At 39.9% G+C, this 18,591-nt stretch overlaps 1 protein-coding gene across 5 annotated transcripts in view; it reads left to right on the top strand.

Annotated features, from left to right (window-relative positions):
- Positions 1 to 13,163, top strand: part of BBS9 (Bardet-Biedl syndrome 9) — a 512,444-nt gene extending 499,281 nt beyond the window's left edge. For all 5 annotated transcript variants that reach the window (XM_081288277.1, XM_081288276.1, XM_081288275.1 and 2 more), the window contains 2 exons: positions 12,465 to 12,575; positions 12,750 to 13,163. In XM_081288277.1, the coding sequence (XP_081144403.1) occupies positions 12,465 to 12,575; positions 12,750 to 12,781 (143 nt within the window). In that variant the 3' untranslated portion in view covers positions 12,782 to 13,163. The remainder of the gene's footprint in view (positions 1 to 12,464; positions 12,576 to 12,749) is intronic.
- The last annotated feature ends 5,428 nt before the right edge of the window (positions 13,164 to 18,591 follow it).

Below are 18,591 nucleotides of genomic sequence, written 5' to 3'. Positions count from 1 at the left end.
TTGAAAGGAAGCACTAGTTAAGATAGCCAAATTGCAAGCAAATAACTATTAAGATCTTCCTGGAGAAAAAGGAGATCCTGAGAAAGCTCTAATGGCATCAGCTCTGAGTCTCTGACTTGATATCTACTAAATGCAGGTGATTGAACTAAAATTAGGTTCTTTGATTCCACAGAAAGGTACAACAAGGGCATCTATGCTAAGAAAATTAATAGAAGGTAGAGAGTGAAAAGGTATATTATGTGCTGAGCACAGTGCCAGCATACATGATTTCATGGAATACTCACAATTGGTGTCATCATGATTCCCTTCTTACCCATGGGGTAACTGATTACATGCCCTAGCTCCTACAGCTAGATCCAGCCAGTGCACTGCTGTGTGAGCTTGAACTTGTGCTTTGCCTCTGTCCCTTTCAGTAACCTCTCTATTCACTGCCTGCTTAGTTTTACTTTTGATAGAAGATGAGAGAAACACTTGGAGATCATCCTAAAATATTGAAAACCTCAATAATTTGAAAAGAAACCTCCCTTTAAAATATTTCTTCAGTCTAATCATAAGAAAAAAATCAGACAAACTCCAACAGAAGGGCTTCCTGTAATATCCCTCACAAATCCTCCTCAAAACCATCAAGGCCATCAAAATCAAAGTCTTAGAAACTGTCCCAAAACTAAGGGAACAAAGAATATGACAACCCATGCTATGCTACTCTGAAAAGCATCCTGAAACAAAAAAAGGACATTAGATAGAAATGAAGAAAATCTGAATAAACTCTGGAATTTAATAATAACTTGTCAATATTAGCTTATTAATGTAACATATGTACCATACTAATGAAAGAAGTTAATAATAGGGAAGCTGCAGAGGACATATGGGAATGCTCTGTACTCAATCTGCTAAATTCTGCACAATTACATTTGTTACAAAAACTAAAATCTGCCCAACCAAAAAAGAGCATTTGTTGAATTGGGCAAACAATAATATTTTAAAATTTATTATAGTAACACTGTAAGATATTCTAGTAGTAGTGTTATAAAACAAGACATATAGCACTATTCAGTGCCTCATGGAATCCTTAGAATTAGGATATGCAGAGCAGCTTTCCATAAGTCAGGATTGGCAAACTACTTAGGCCTTTGCGCCATATCTGGCCCACCGCTTGTTTGGGTAGATAAAGTTTTATTGAAACACAGCCAATGCCTAATCACATTTACACATTTACTATGACTGCTTTTGGACGACTGGGGCAAAACTGGATTGTGGCACCAGAAACTGGATGGTGCAGAGCTTAAATAATATTTATTCTCTGAACAAACTGCTGGTTTAGGCTGAGTGGAGTAGTTTAGTTGGGCCCCAGAATCCCCCTGGATTAGAATCAAATATTAAAGGCAGATAAAGTAGCAGGAGAGATATTGGGTATGGCTTGAGTGAGGTGGAACAGCCATCTCCTGTGGTAGCTACATGTGTAAGGTTTGCAGGCACCCTCCTCTCTGCTGCAGAGCTGTGGCTTAGCTCCGAGGTCTATAAGTCTGTGTGAACCCTACCTTTCCAGAACCCCACCCGAAGAACTTTATCTTGGCCTGTTTATCCTACTCTTCTTTTGGTATTCCTGACTTGGTCTGACAGTAAATAGTCAGAACTTAATGTGTGTTTTAGTGTGCCAGGCACTATACACATTCATCTGTTTCTCCCTTGTGAAGTAGGCTGCCAAAGTTTTATTTTATAGATAAGGAGATTGAGGCTGATTTCATTGAAATAACTTGCTCAGGAGGGTCACTTTGCTAGTAAATGCTGAGCCATGGTTTGAATCTAGGCTTCAAAGCACAACTTTAAACTGTCTACACCATCCCCACCTTCAGCGTGAGAGAGCTTGCTCACTCTGGCTAATGTGAACCAATTCTTGGATTTCTAGGGATTTTGTGAGTTGTAAAAGACAGCCATTATTGCAAATTTGATTATGTAAACTTATAAACAAATAAATTATATATATGCATACTCAATGATTTTACTTTCATAATTACTTTACTGTTTCACTAGTGGGTGTGTACTTGAAATTATTTATGTGTGTGGAATAGGAGAAAATACTAAATAGTACTGTACAACTGTGTAACTCTGCCAAGCTCCATATTTGGTTGCTTGAAACTGGCTATAATGGGAGTATTTGTACCACAGAAATTGGCAAACACTATAGATTAGGGTTTATCTTGTTTTTTCCTAGAAGTCCAGCTGTCACACATTTACCAGCACAGTGCTGCTTACCTTGCGTTCTGACTGATCTTAGTATTCCATATGTCAGCCACATTCATTTCTGCCTGACCTCCAATCTTAACCTTTAAACTCTATACCTCTTACAGTGACATCTACAGCAGCAACCTGCAGGAAGGCCTGAGTTCTTTTTGTTGTTTTTTGTTTTTCTTTTTATGACAATGGATAGAAATTCCTCAGTGTGACTCTCTTGATGATAAAATATGTTCCACTTGTTGAGGAGGAAGTCCACCTATTCTATAATTTGCTTTTGAATATAGAAACAGGTTTGAGGACAGCTTAGAATTCCTCCCCATGCCTGCAAATTCTAGAGTTGTATTGTGTTTATAAATTTATGGGGAACTCCTTTTAAGTAAAATTTTCTACTTAAATAATCATCTGACTAGGTGAAGATTTCTATATGTATTAATCAGATTCCCCCAAACAGATTTTCATAACAGGTTTCATTAACACAAATGGTCATGTATATAATTTGTTAAAAATTCAGAATAGATTATGCTGAGTGAAGCTAGCCAATCCCTAAGGAGCAAATGCCGAATGTCTTCTTTGATATAAGCGGGGCGACTCAAAACAGAGCAGGGAAGAAGAGCATGAGAAGAAGATTGCCATTAAACAGGGACGAGAGGTGGGAGGGAATGGGAGAGAGAAGGGGAATCGCACGGAAGATGGAAGGAGACCCTCACTGTTATGCAAAATTACATATAAGATGATGTGAGGGGGGAGAGAGAAAAGTGTCATAGTAGAGTGGGTAGAGAGAGGCGATGGGAGGGGAGGGGAAGGGAGGGGGGATAGAAAGGGTAGCAGAATACAATAGACACTAGTATGGCTGTATGTATAAACGTGGCTGTAAAACCAATGTGATACTGCAATCTATACACGTGGAAAAATAAGAATTCATACCCCATTTGAATCAAATGTATGATATGTCAAGATCATTGTAATGTTTTGAGCAACTAATAAAAAAATTCAGAATCACAGGCAGCTTGGAAATCCTTTTTAATATCACTGGTGTAGTTTGCAGTTTATTAACAGCTTTGTTCCAATTGCTTCAATGCTGATAATTCACAATTCATAAAACATGCCGCATGTTTTAAAATTTCACATGCAAGGATTAGGTTTCCAGATTACTCCAGAAAAGTTTTTAAAGTAATAATTTAAAAACAGAGCCGGGAAGATGGCCGCTGCGTACGGGGGTTGCTGAAGTGCTGAGCCTGGTGCTCAGAGCAACGGCTTTAATCGAGTCTTTGCGCAGCTTGTTAGAGCTCCTTTCACCATTAATCTGTAGTGGACCATCCGGCCAAGCAGCAGAAAAAACAAAGAGATTGAAAAAGAGACGCTTGGCTCCTGGACGCTTTCCTACTCAGAGCCGCGGGCGCTTTGCGCCCATCTGCTTCCTCTTTCACTTCGCTCCCGGCAGAGAAGCTGAATGGGTAATCAGCAGTGGATTGTAAGTACCTGAGGCAAAGAAAGCTCAGTACACCCCGCCCCTTTTTTTTTTTTTTTCTGAATATTGTCTATACAGGGAGAGTTAGTGGATTGAAATTGTTGGCTGGGCTGTGGTTTCGGGGCCGAAAATCCACTCCGCGGGAGCCGCCATTTGCTTTCTGCATGTGTGTCTTGATGGCCCTGTCTACACGGTCCAGCTGCCGCATCTAGAGACTGGAACTGGGCTGCGTGCCGAGCCCTGTCCTCCGAAGGCTGGACCACGGCCTTAAGCGCCTCGGTCGCCTATTCCCTGCTGCACCTTGGGACAGAGCCTGCTCTGGGGTCGTTCGGCACCCCCCTGCGAGGGGACCCATGCTCCGGGGCTGGAGAGGCGCGGCGGCAGCCGCTTGGGCCCTGGATGCTAGGCACTGGGCCGAGGAAGAGCGGAGGCCGCGGCGGCGCTGCTAAGGTCGCGGACAAGCGCGGCGGACAAGCGCGGTGCCCAAGAGCGCGGCCCAAAGGTGGAGGCGACGGCAGCAGGGTTTCAGTTCTAGAAAACGGGACTGGAAACAGAAGCAGCAGTTTGTATAACCCCAAGATCTTGCTTATGCCAGGAAACTGTGAGGGTAACATGAATATCATTGAGGAGGTCTAACATGGCGGCAGGCGCGGAGAGATCAAGTCTCTGACCTCTTCAACTGCGCGGGCATAGGGAGCTGTATATTATCTAAAGCCTATTTGCTCAGGATCACTAGGCAATGCTGAGCTGACGTGGAGCTAGGGCGTACACTTTGGGCCCCTCAGAAAACACACACTGAGCACGAATCTACTGCATTTAAGCCCCGGATCGCCTGCTTCTCGTGACTCAGCACTAACGATCCCGCTGAAATAACTAGTCGGCCCACCTGATCTTACAGAGGTAAAAGCCAACTGAGCACCATAGCCAGACCCAGGGAATCAGGAGTGATGTGGGACTAGCAGCGCAGAATCCCCGGCTATCGCTCCCACCAGGGCTGACAACAGAGGTCCCTTGCACCAGCTACCAGGGGAGTTGCTACCTGAGGGCAAACAAATTCGCTGGGGGTCCTCAGCCCCAAGCCCTACAAACTTAGGGTCCGAGGGAGGCAAACAGAAAGGGTGTGCCCAGGCATCCATGAAAACAGGGCTCCCAGGAGCAGCAGACCCGGCGTGTAGCCAGTAATGTGGTAAGCGTCACAGGTGAGTGGGGCCTGGATTGAGGAACCACAAGAGAAGGACCTAGGCACTCAGGACTGGAGACCCGCACAGTCTGGGAAGAAGAGCTGAGGCACAGTGATTGGTTCCCACCTATCAAGAGGAGAAGCCTGGCCCAGTGGACATAACTCCACCTACTGGAAGAGAAGTTAATCGAGCTCTATGACTGCATTTATTATTATTATTATTTTTTTAAGGATTATTATTAGTATTTTTTTTACTTTTTTTTATTACTTTTTGTAGTTGATGTTGTTGTTCTTTAACTTTCTTATTAATGGTTTCAATTTTTTAATTCTTTTTATTCTATTATTATTACTATTATTTTTTAAACTTCAATTTCCATTTTTTATTATCATTATAATTTTTTGTTTGTTTTCAATTTTTATTTTTTCGTTTTTTCTTTCTTTCTTTTCACTTTTTTTCTTTTGTCTTTTCATTTCTTTTCAATTTTCTTATTCCCCCTCTCTTGAATTCCACCTGCCTACACTCACTCTCTTTAGTGACTTCTTCCCTTCCCTTCTAATACCTCTCCTCCCAAGCATCAAATAAATTTATAAGAATAAACAGTAACCCAGCAGTCAAACAGAACAAGAAGTATCATGAGCATAAAAAAGCAAGGAAGAAAAGGAGTACAAACAATGAAAGACAGCCTAAATATTCAGGAGGACCTGGAGTCATCAGAAAAATGGCCATATAAAGAACTCAAGGAACACCTTAGACAGATGGAAAGGAACCTTAAAGATCACATTGAAAATGAATTACATAAACAGATAAAAGAAGAAGTTAAGCATCTTTATCAGGAGATAGAGATTATTAAAAAAAAATCAAACAATAATTCTAGAAATGAAGGAAACGATAAACCAAATTAAAAACTCAATCGAGAGTATCACCAACAGAGTGGAGCAAGTAGAAGCCAGAATGTCAGATAATGAAGACAAAATATATCATCTTGAAAAGAGTCTAGCCAACTCAGATAGGCTGGTAAAAAATCACGAGAAAAACATCCAAGAGATTTGGGATAACTTAAAAAAACCAAACTTACGAGTCATCGGGATAGAGGAAGGCACAGAGATTCATGCCAAGGGAATGAGTAACTTGCTGAAGGAAATAATTACAGAAAACTTTCCAGAAATAAAAAAGGAAACAGATATACAAATTGTAGATGCATACAGGACTCCGAGCACACAAAATCACAGTAGACCAACGCCAAGACACATTGTTATGAGGATATCCAATATACAGAACAAAGAGAAAATATTAAAAGCTACAAGAGAAAAGAGGCAGATTACATTTAGGGGTAAACCAATAAGGTTGACAACGGATTTTTCATCACAGACGATGAAAGCGAGAAGATCCTGGAACAACGTATTTCAAACACTGAAAGACAATGGATGCCAACCAAGAATTCTGTATCCAGCAAAATTAACCTTCAGATACGACAACGAAATAAAAATCTTTCATGATAAACAAAAGCTAAAAGAATTTGTAGCCAGAAAACCAGCATTGCAAAGCGTCTTGAGCAAAACTCTACAAGAGGAAGAAATGGAAAACAATAACCAAAACCATCAGTGGGAAGTGCCTCGGTAAAGACAGAGGATGGGCGGAAAGCTAATCATGAAAAAGGTAATATTACAACAGACGCTTCAGAAATACAGAAAACAATTAGAAATTATTTTGAAAACCTATATTCCAATAAAATAGAAGATAGTGAAGACATCGATAAATTCCTTAAGTCATATGATTTGCCCAGACTGAGTCAGGAAGAAACTCACAACTTAAACAGACCAATATCAATAGACGAAATAGAAGAAGCTTCTTTTTCTATTTCCTGAAATAACTTGAAAAGTATTGGTATTAATTCTTCTTTAAAGGTTTTGTAAAACTCCGCTGTATACCCTTCCGGTCCTGGGCTTTTTTTGGTTGGTAGTCTTTTGATTGCTTCTTCAATTTCATCCATTGATATTGGTCTGTTCAAATTGTGTGTATCCTCCTGACTCAGTCTGGGCAAATCATATGACTTAAGAAATTTATCGATGTCTTCACTATCTTCTATTTTATTGGAATATAGGTTTTCAAAATAATTTCTAATTGTCTTCTGTATTTCTGTAGCATCTGTTGTGATATTGCCTTTTTCATCCCGTATGTTAGTAATTTGAGTTCTCTCTCTTCTTCTCTTCGTTAGCATGGCTAAAGGTCTTTCGATCTTATTTATTTTTTCGAAGAACCAACTTTTAGTTTTGTTAATTCTTTCAATAGTTTCTTTTGTTTCAATTTCATTGATTTCCGCTCTGATTTTAATTATTTCTTGCCTTCTGCTACATTTGCTGTTGTTTTGCTCTTCCTTTTCTAGGGCTTTGAGATGAAGTGTGAGCTCATTTATTTGTTGGTTTTAAACTGAATCCCTTTCTCTCGCCATGCACAACATTTAACCCAAAATGGATCAAGGAGCTTGATATCAAATCAGAGACTCTGCGTCTGATAGAAGAAAAAGTTGGCTCCGATCTACATATTGTGGTGTCGGGCTCCAAATTCCTTAATAGGACACCCATAGCACAAGAGTTAATAACAAGAATCAACAAATGGGACTTACTTAAACTAAAAAGTTTTTTCTCAGCAAGAGAAACAATAAGAGATGTAAATAGAGAGCCTACATCCTGGGAACAAATTTTTACTCCTCACACTTCAGATAGAGCCCTAATATCCAGAATATACAAAGAACTCAAAAAATTAGACAATAAGATAACAAATAACCCAATCAACAAATGGGCCAAGGACCTGAACAGACACTTCTCAGAGGAGGATATACAATCAATCAACAAGTACATGAAAAAATGCTCACCATCTCTAGCAGTCAGAGAAATGCAAATCAAAAGCACCCTAAGATACCATCTCACTCCAGTAAGATTGGCAGCCACTATGAAGTCAAACAACAACAAGTGCTGGCGAGGATGTGGAGAAAAGGGTACACTTGTACATTGCTGGTGGGACTGCAAATTGGTGCGGCCAATTTGGAAAGCAGTTTGGAGATTCCTGGGAAAGCTGGGAATGGAACCACCATTTGACCCTGCTATTGCCCTTCTCGGACTATTCCCTGAAGACCTTAAAAGAGCATGCTACAGGGATACTGCCACATCGATGTTCATAGCAGCACAATTCACAATTGCTAGACTGTGGAACCAACCCAGATGCCCCTCAATAGATGAATGGATAAAAAAATGTGGCATCTACACACAATGGAGAACTATGCAGCAATAAAAATGACAAAATCATAGAATTTGCAGGGAAATGGATGGCACTAGAGCAGATTATGCTTAGTGAAGCTAGCCAATCCCTAAAAAACAAATACCAAATGTCTTCTTTGATATAATGAGAGCAAACATGAACAGAGCAGGGAGGAAGAGTAGGAAGAAAAGAGTAACATTAATCAGTGACATGAGATGGGAGGGAAAGGGAGAGAAGAGGAAAATTGCATGGAAATGAAGGGAGACCCTCATTGCTATACAAAATTACATATAAGAGGTTGTGAGGGGAATGGGAAAATAAACAAGGAGAGAAATGAATTACAGTAGATGGGGTAGAGAGAGAAGATGGGAGGGAAGAGGAGGGGTGATAGTAGGGGATAGGAAAGGTAGCAGAATACAACAGTTACTAATAGGGCATTATGTAAAATTGTGGATGTGTAACCGACATGATTCTGCAATCTGCATTTGGGGTAAAATTGGGGGTTCATAACCCACTTCAATCTAATGTATGAAATATGATATGTCAAGAGCTTTGTAATGTTGTGAACAACCAATAAAAAAAAAACAGAAAAAGAACTGAAAAGAAAAAGATTTGAGTTATGGGAGGTTTAACCCCGTCACTGCATTGATCCACTGATATGGAGTAACAGAGCAGTGACGGTGACTGTAGACAGGTTGGGAGCGGTTGGAGGAGGTGAGTCACTGGGGTGGGGGTGTGTGTGTGTTTATATTTTGTCCCTGGTGAGCAGAATTCTCTTTGCTTCCTTGTTGCTATGTCCTGCACTGATTTCCATCTCCACACCCTTCTACCATGATGTTCTGCCTCACATGGGACCCAGAACAATGGAATTTGTCATCTGTTAACTGAGACCTCTGGAAGTGTAAGCCCCCAAATAAACTTTCCTCCTCTAAAAATAAATAAATAATTAAAAAACAAAACAAAACGAGGGCAGAGAGTCTGTTCCGGCAGGGTTGTCTGAGGATCGATTGAATTAACATTACAAATGCACAGCAGAGTGCCCAGCACACAGTAGGACCCAAGGACTCTGAGCCCCTTGCCCTCCTGGAGGCCCTTGCCTTGTTTCCAGGTCAGGAAGGTCCCAGATCCTGGTCGTACCTGCCTGTTGGCTCCTCCTGTGTGTCCACACACCATTTGTGTTTTGATGATCTCATCCAGCCGAGGGTTTTCTTCCCCTTTTCCTTTTATAGGGTGGGCTCCAAGCCAAGGGCACTTCATCTGGTGTCCGTGGGACCCAAGCTATGCTTCCACAGATGGGCTTCAGAGGGTCTCTGTCAGTTTGGAAGTTTTATGTTTTATTTCTATTCTTTAATCACTTACTCTTAAATTTTTAGCAAATATATGTATATATATGTATATATATTTCTTTTTACACACACACACACACACACACACACACACACACATTTTCTTTTTCTTAGCAAAAATCTCATTGGATATACTCATCACTCCTTTTCAGCAGATTTGAATCCAAAATGTGTGGAGTGGGGCCTGAAATTCTTCATTTCTAACGGGTCTCAGGTGATCCCTCTGCTACTGGTGTGATGATCTCACACTAGCAAGGCCCAAGAAACCTTCTGACTTTCTGAATTTGCTTTCAGTTGCCCTTTAGCTGCAGTGAGCCTGCACTTTCTGTTTGCAGGGTATCTGGTCATCAGGAACAGTCACACTACTCTGAAGTCTTTATAATTATAAATATTTCCATGCCACAGTAATTTGATCTCCCAATGTCTTGACCCCTGCGTGCATATCATCCCAGTAAACCATGGGTAAAAGCTTTGTTTACAACTAGAGGTGGTTGCCATCCTGTTCAGCACCAGCTATGGAGCCAGCTTATTCTTGCGGAATAAAGAGTGGCCAATCTAGCTTCCAAATTTAATCTTGAAGGCCTGGCTTTAAGAATTTTTTAAGAAAAAAAATTTTTTAACAAGAAAGCAGGGCCTGAGGCAAGGACTAAATTGATGTCAATTTATTTGTGAAGCACAAAGGAAAGTGAACAAGGAAATATGTGAGGTCATGCCAAGTGGTGCTGGCTCACAGATGACCACTTCTCCCAGAGAGCCAGGAAGAGACTGAGCAGGTATACCCACTCAGCACACAGCACCTTCCTGGAGATTTGCAAAGAGCTGAGATCCTAGAGAGAGAGGCAGGAGGCAATCTGTCTGCGCAGCATCTTCTGTTCTCCAATTTCCCATTGCCCAGGAGGCCAGAGCTCACACCACATTGTTCCTGTCGTGCTAGAAATGGCAGGGATTCTTGACCTATGGTGGGCAGTCCACCTGCCTGAGGCATCCAAAGAAAGGGGGTCTCATTGTGAGGGGAGGTGACTGGTGGGCCCTGCAGTGGGCATTGACTGAAGTGGGATGTGCTAAGGGAATCTGAGGAGGTGCAACAGTTGGGTCCCAATACAGCACCTGCAGAGTAGAGAGCATCCAGCAGGGCAGCTTGTCATCCCTCTGTACTCAGGACAGTGAAGAGGAATTTACATTAGTTATTAAGGCCACCCATTCTCTGTCTACAGCAACTGACTTTTCTTTTTGTGCCCCCTGTGATAAAGAACTAGGAGTTGCTCTTTAAGTTTTCATACTTTTGTTTTGCCCCAATATTGAGTCAGCTCGAGTCAGAGGTGGACATTGCTAACTGCTCTGTGCACTCCTTCCCATTTCACTCCTTTACTTGTGTGTGAAGGTAGCTGCATGACAATGGCATGCCTGGCCTCCCTCTGTCTCTAGGAGAAGTGACTTGATCTGACTGGTGAGTCTGAAATGAGAAACAGGTCCTTCTTCTTCCTTTTTCCCTTGGGATTAGGGCTCTGTTCATCGGCAAGCACATTCCTTCTTTCCTCTCCTCCCTGACATTACCTTACAGGTGCCCCCAGCCCCTTCTTCCAATCTCACCCCCTTTCCTTTTCACTCAGTTGACTGAGTGTAAAGGAGAAAAAGAAAGGGGCTGTTTCTTGGGCTTCTCAGCACTACAGAATTATGTGACCTTGGCAGAATACTATTTGTGCCACGGTATAACATATATAGGCAGGGTCTCAATCACTTAGCAACTGCTTAATAGCAATAGTTCTTGTGCCCTGACTAAAAACTTACCATTGCAAAAGAGATTTAAAAATTACCCTGGTTCTCCTTCCAGGAAGGGTCTTGCCATTTGCAGACAGATCTAGGTGAGTGCTATTATGTTGATGGGTGATTCCAATGTTACCTATTTGGGCACCTCTAGGGCTACCACTGATTCTCACTTTATGAGTGTGGCAACACCTTTCTCTTTAGTTTCTCTCGGCATCAGTTTCTTTTTCAGAGGTGATGCAGAGGGCTGGGTGGTAAGATGTATTTTCCTTCAGACCCAGGATCTTGCCATTTTCCTCTCCTCTGAGTGATGTGGTTTTCCAATCAGTCCTGCCGACACCCTGTCTTTCCTCAGAATGTCATGAGCTTCATAAACCTTCTCAAGCATAAAACCCAACCTGAGCGTTGAGGCTTTGGACTCAGTGTGTGAGTAGCCTATGAAAAAGAAATCACACTTCATTAACAAGAAGAATGGCTTTGGAGTGAAATGGGTAGGGTGAAGTGTTAGCTCACTTCCAGGAAATGAGGGCACGTTAGTCAGATCAAGTTGCAGATGTCGTCGGGAGATTCTCACATGATTCTGAGTTTCCCATACAAGATTTTGGTGGATAAAGTCAGATGAATTATCCAATCTTTAAAAAGCTCCATGATGCCAGCTCATCCTCAAGTCACCTTAGAATCAAAATCTCCCACATGCAGTTCACAGCTTTGCTGTTGAGTTGTGAAGTGTTGGCGTCTGTGCTGTGAGGTGTTGGGATTCAGGGAGAGAGTCAAATTCCAGAGAAATCACTGTCTTGGGATACCTGCAACTTTCCCTGGCCCAAGGAGGATCCCTTCTCTGGTCCATGTGCATTCATAGTTTCCTATGCTCTGGCATTAAAGGGACTTCCTGCTGAGAGACTGTTATACTATGGATATCACATATGCTATATGTTTTGTCTTCTCTGACTTCAAAAAAAGGATACATTTGAAGACAACACTGTTGCTACTGTTGCCAAGTCATAAGCACTGTAACATGTCTTTGGGGGCAGTAACTCACTTCTAGTATTTTCACCAGAGTAACATTGAAGATAATTCTTTTTGGTCCATTCCTAAAGATTGTTGTCACATCATTTATTACCTTTATGCTTGGTGCGTTCCTAAACTCTGGTCGCTGTGTGGAGAGGCAGATTTTCTTACACATTGCTTAAAATATCATTTGTGTTTTTTACCTAGGTGGCTGTACTCCAATTCCAGAATCAGACCTAGAGGAGAGATCAGTAGAACAAGACTCCACGGAGCTGTTTACCAACCACAGGCACCTCATTGCAGAGACTCCTGTGCCTGGTAAGAGAATGGGTGGCCTTAACAAGTGATAAATCAGCAAAATAGCACACTGTTCAATTCGGGCTATATCAGAGAGCATTTTGCAAAAGTAGTCATTTTCTGACTTCTTGGTTGTTTTTTTGTTTTTGTGTCATCAGTGAGACTTTTACTCTCCCTCTCTTTCTTTTTTTCCAGAAGTTTCAGCTCTCCAAGGAGTTTCAGAATAGTCCACGCAGAGTTGTGTGGCTGAGAGGAGATGCCTCCCAAGGCCTACCCTATGTGTACTGCATGTTCAGCATAGATGTGGGGCTGGCCCAGGTGCTATGTAAAGCTCACCCCTGGACAGGACACTGAATGGAGATGGGGATGGGGCTTCTCATTATTCTGGAGGACTTGGAATACCATGCAAGTCAGCTGGAAGACAAGATTTGTGTATTCTTGCAGGGAAAGGCTACTACTGCCCTTAGCCATCTATATGCCTATAATCACAGAACATAGCGAGATGATATAGTGTGGAAACAGACTTCATAATACAGAGATCCACAGTCAAAATAATTTGATGTCCCATTTTTTTCAAAGAGTTCTTATATAGTAAGTGTATCAAATTTAATAAAGCATCTCATTATCAAACAATGTCTTGGAGTTGATTTATAATCAAAGGGCTCTACAAGTGATTTCTCTATATTGATTTTTGAAGGAAATTATAAAGTTTACTATGCCATGGGAAGACTTGAATGGGATTATTTTATACATAAAAGAACCACTATAGCAGAACTATTGGCTGACTGTTCTGTTAGACTAGAGGTGGAAGAGGATAAGTTTTCTAGTATTGTATAAAACTTTTTAAAATATTTTTGAAAACCTAATACATCATCATCCTTCTTTCATTACCTTAAAGGGTGACACCTTTCAAAAATCCAATTATAAAAGGATTCACACTCTGTTACAATTAAAATTAAGGTTTTTGTATGTAAAAGATTAAAGTAACTGCATATTTCAAGTGAGAATTACAATTATAAGACTTATTTAGACTAAAATATCCCCGTGCCAGTTTTAGAATGCCTTTCTGTCAGCACAAAGGAAAAAGTGGTTCATGGGTTTTCTATATGTGAAGTGTCAAAAAACTGCATTATTTATTATTTCTAGCATCCTTTTGTAGGAAACAACAGAGTTGTACTGTTTTTAATTGTGGAGCATAGGTGTGGACAGCTAGCCTGTGGATGAACTTCACCCAGCATGTGGGGACCAGTACAAAGATGCCATGGTTCTGTGTATGTCAATAGTTGCAAAAGTATAATACTTCTGATCATCTTTAACAGCTCTGTTCAGAAAGGTCACAGAGAGGTATCTTTCTTCTTGCAAATGTGTTTTTTTTTCTCTCTCCTCTCTCTCTTTAAATATTTGGTTTCCATGGATATTTTTGTACTGTGAGTATACCATGTGCTCATCTCTGTCCTCCTTTCTCTTTCTTCTTTTCGGGGGCACAGGGTCATGTCCAATGTGCATGTGTCCTTCAATCTCCTTTTTAAATTCTGTTTTTCTCTCTCTGGTTTCTCTGTACCTTGGAAATTTTTTTCTCAATTTATTCCCACAATTCTTTCCCTTCTCTTTTTTATTTTTCTCTCTTTATTTTCTGTGGTATAAAACTGAAAGCATATTGTTTGATGCCTAAAGGCTACAGTGTGCATGAGTGCGATGATTTCTATCTCTCAAATTCTTCCTCCATTGTTTTCCATTTTTAAATATAGTCTATGACTGCACTCACTGTTCTATGAGAAAGTGACCACCAATATAAATTCAAAAGGCTTCCTTTCTCTTGTTTGGGAGTTTAGGGTGACTTTTGTTGCTACAATTACTTGTTAGAGTTTTTACATTGAGAAGTATATTTGTAAATGTGTAGTAAATGTTTCATGGTAATCATTACCATCTTAAAAGTATTAACATAATTACTTGCCCCTATAGTTTGGATCTTAAATGTCCCCCAAGAACCCAAGTTTAAAGCCTTAGTCCCCAGTCCATGGTGCTATGCAAGAAACTTTAAAAGTGGGGCATAGTGGGAGGAAATTAGGCCACTAGGGACATACTCTTGAAGGAGATGTTAATACCCTAGCCCCTCCCTCTTTTCCTTTCCCTTCCCAGCCATGAGGTGAATGAGTTTCCTCTGCCACGTGCTCCCTGCCACATGCACTGCCTTGACACCAGAAAGCAGCTGCATCAGCTGACTGACTATGGACTGGAACCTCCACAACTGTGATCCAGAATGTGTGTTTTTCAAAGTTGATTATCTCACTAATAGAAGGCTAACAAACTTGACCAAATATTTTTATCTTTTATTTGAATCACTTTACACAAAACTCTCTGTATATAATCATACTCAAACATGAATATATTAGATATTAGGTTTATTGACAATGTATCTTGCTAGGAGAAAGGATTTTGAATGTTTTCACCATAAAGAAGTGATAAATGCTTGAGGAGATAAATGTTTAACCTGATTTAAATATTATACAATGTATACATGTATCACAACATGTGATATAGGTACTGTTATCTCTATTTTACCAGGGAAAATACTGAGGTCTGTAGATATTTGTTTTTCAGTTTTCTCATTTTTTTAATTGATTTTATTTTTTTAAATACACAACAGCAGAATGTATTACAATTCTTGTTATACATATAGAGCACAATTTTTCATATCTTTGTATAAAGTATGTTCACGCCAATTCATGTCTTTATACATGTACTCATATTTTTTTGCATTACAATTCTTATCACACATATATACCACAATTTTTCATATCTCTGTTTGTGAGGTCTGTAGATGTTAAATAATTTATCCAATATCCCCAGTCACTAGGTAGGTGACTGGAGTTTTAATCCAGTCTCATCCCCAAAGCTCAAATACACATTGATAGATAGTTCAAATGCACATTGGTAAAACTACCATAAAGTATATTCTAAAACTGAAACCTTGTAATGTAAGATAGCTGCACTTCTTTGATTTCTAGGGTGGTGCCTAATTGAAAAAAAAATGTATATTGGACAATTATATTTTTTCTCTGATGAACTATGTGGTTGTGCTCTTTCCCTTTTTGGGTGGTGGTAGTGGTAATTATCTCCTTACTGATTTACCATAGCTTTCTATGTAAAAATGACATAATCTTTGGCTGATCACATGATATAGACATTGTTCTCAAGTTTTCACTTTTCATCTTATTTCTGGGTTTGATTTTTTAAATACAAGTTTTCTAAATTTTAAGTAGCCAAATCTATTGACCCCTCTGTGGTTTGTGCCTTCAGTGTGAAGTCTAGGGTACCCTGGGGGCTCTCCTGCTTCCCTGTGCCAATCTGAGGTCCTGACAAGGTGGTTTGGTCCTGTGCTATGGCAGGCTTCGATCTCACCTTCCAAAGGTGATGCTCTGGTTACATTTGCCACGAAGCTATATTCTCTTCAGCTTTCCAGTCTCTCCTAGTTTTATGTAAAATGCCTCCTAGGTTCACCTGCTCTTTATTACCACTCCTTCACCCTTGGGAGGGTGACCCAAGCAGTAAACACTACACTGCCTTCAAAATCCTTAAGTCTGAGGATTGGGCCCCACCCTTGAGGCTCTCTCTCCTTTGGCATGATCAGTTTTCCCTGAAGATTCCATAGCACTCTTTAAAATAGCCCAGGCACTCACTTGCCAGCCCTCCAGACCTGAACAAGCCTGACCCCATCCCCTGTGAGCATGGTTAGGCTCAGGTTGGCACAGTGTTCCAACTTAAATCAGTGTGTACAGGCAAGTCAGTGATGAGGTAGGTCGGCATCCTCTTCCCCCAATTCCCTGTTTTGTTTTTCCAGCCTCTCGAGAGACTGGCTTGTAAAAAGGGGAGGTAGTTCCAAGATCAGAGATATCTGGAAACACAGGAATTCCCTGAGGCTTTAATCAGCTGAAGTTCAGGAACATCAGGTTATGTGATGAATAGTTTTGCCATAATTTCATTTTTTAAAAAATTATGCCATGCCTTAAAACTGACGAATTCAAGCAAACTCTGTATTTTGTTTTTCTAAAAACACCTGCCTCAGACTACTTGGTAATCTGTGTGGCAGTCTGCCCTATTACATAAAACTGTAGGTACAGATAAGCAAGAAAATCAAAATGAAATATAAGTCTGGAGAGCTTAAATCCCTTTAAAGGCATTGTGTAATATAGGCTTGGCCAAGTTATTTCTGACAGCACTCATATTCCTTTTGTGTGTCAACAGGTGTGTGTGCATGGCCCCCTGGTCAGAGATTGTTATATTGACGGGTGCTGGTGTGCCCTTAAGTTATTTGTGTAACAAGATGGAAGATGAATGAGTCAAGCCTGTCAACCTCTGGAGGGTCTCTTGTTTGTTGGCAGTCATGTTCCTCTCCTGGAGATTCCTGTACAACTCTGCTTCTCTCTTAACATGTGTATCTCTCACTTCCTTTATTTCAGAAGTCATATTTTCTTTTCCAGGTAGGTCTGCAGGCTCCTTGGACACAGATGTTCTTGGCTTCTTTCCACTGTTTAGTAAATGATATTTCATTGTATGAACAGATCAACTTACCTCCTAAAACTCAGCAAGTCAAAGAGAAATGGAGAAACCAGTGATTTAGAACAAGTACCTGTGACCTGGCTGGCCTCGTTTGGTATTGCAGAGATTATGCTGAGAAGAAGCCAATGTAACTATCCTACTATTTCTACTTAAGTTTGGACTTAGAAAAAGTCTGATTCTTAAAATTTCAGTTCTTCATATTTTTTAATGAGTATTTAGGTGACATTGATTTGAACAGAGTTCAATAAAAATTCTAATACAACATTGAAGATTCACTAAAAAATATGTGTTTAGAACCAGAAAAGAATAACAAGTTACACATTTGTAAAGAGCTGACAATTGCCACAATTATAACAAAATCCATACCCAAACATTTATATTAGCTTATATACTTGAATCATTTCAGATTTTTTGATCATCAAATTCCTTATTTATCTCTTCAATTATTAATAATTTAGTAATTTCATATTCTGTACAGTGAATTAAAATATAGTTTTCCTCTGGCATTGTTGATCATTTTTAAAAATTAATGGTAGCTGGATATGGTGGTGCATGTCTGTAATCCTGATGATTTGGGAGACTGAAGCAGGAGGATGACAAATTTGAGGCTGGCCTTACAACTTAATGAGACCCTCAGCAGTTTAATAAGACCTTGTCTCAAAAAAAAAAAAAAAAGGCTAGGGATGTAGTTCAGTGGCAGAGTGTTCAGTGGCAGAGTGTCCTTGCATTCAATCCCCAGTACCAAAAATAAGTAAATAAAATGATGATTGTCTCAAAATAAAAAATAAAAGGGCTGGGGATGTAGTTCAGTGACAGAGTGTCCTTGTGTTCAAACCTCAGTACCAAAAATAAGTAAATAAAATGAGGATGATGATCATGGTGATGATGATGATAGTTTATAGAAGTTTCTTTTTGCTTCATAACTCTTTACTAGGAATGTAGTGTAGGATTTTAGGATTATTGTCATATTTAGGAAAACATCTATTAAACTTTTTCATACCTGCACTGAAAGATTTTAGGTTCTTCCAGCCTTTTTCTGTACAGTGGTAAATTTGAAGCAGTCTTGGAACTGACAATTCTTACTAGTTAGTTTGTCATTAAAGTCCTCGTTAAAGTTACCTTTACCCCACCAATATTTATGTCAAATCAGCAAGATCTTTAAATATTTCCCCAATGTGTTCATATGATTCACTCTTTTTTATTAACTAGATAATTAAATAATAAAAAATCTATTTATCATCTCATCTTAATTAAGATTGGTATGATTTGAAAATGATTTTATGATTTGCTTACTGATTGATAGAATAAGTTATTGATACATATAAACTTATATTGGAAAGTGTTATCAAATGGTAGGTTCACAATTGTTGACTTTGAATTATCAGATATATTCCCAATATGCCAGAACTTTTGCTTTGACTTGGTGTCCATGAAACTGGAATCTTCAGCTTATGCTTTGACATGTCTGATGTACAGA

This window comes from Spermophilus citellus (genome assembly GCF_964194105.1).
Source record: "Spermophilus citellus genome assembly, chromosome: 3".
Lineage (NCBI taxonomy): Eukaryota > Metazoa > Chordata > Mammalia > Rodentia > Sciuridae > Spermophilus > Spermophilus citellus.
Note: the sequence above shows the minus strand (reverse complement) of the source record. Positions and strands in the feature narration are given on the sequence as shown.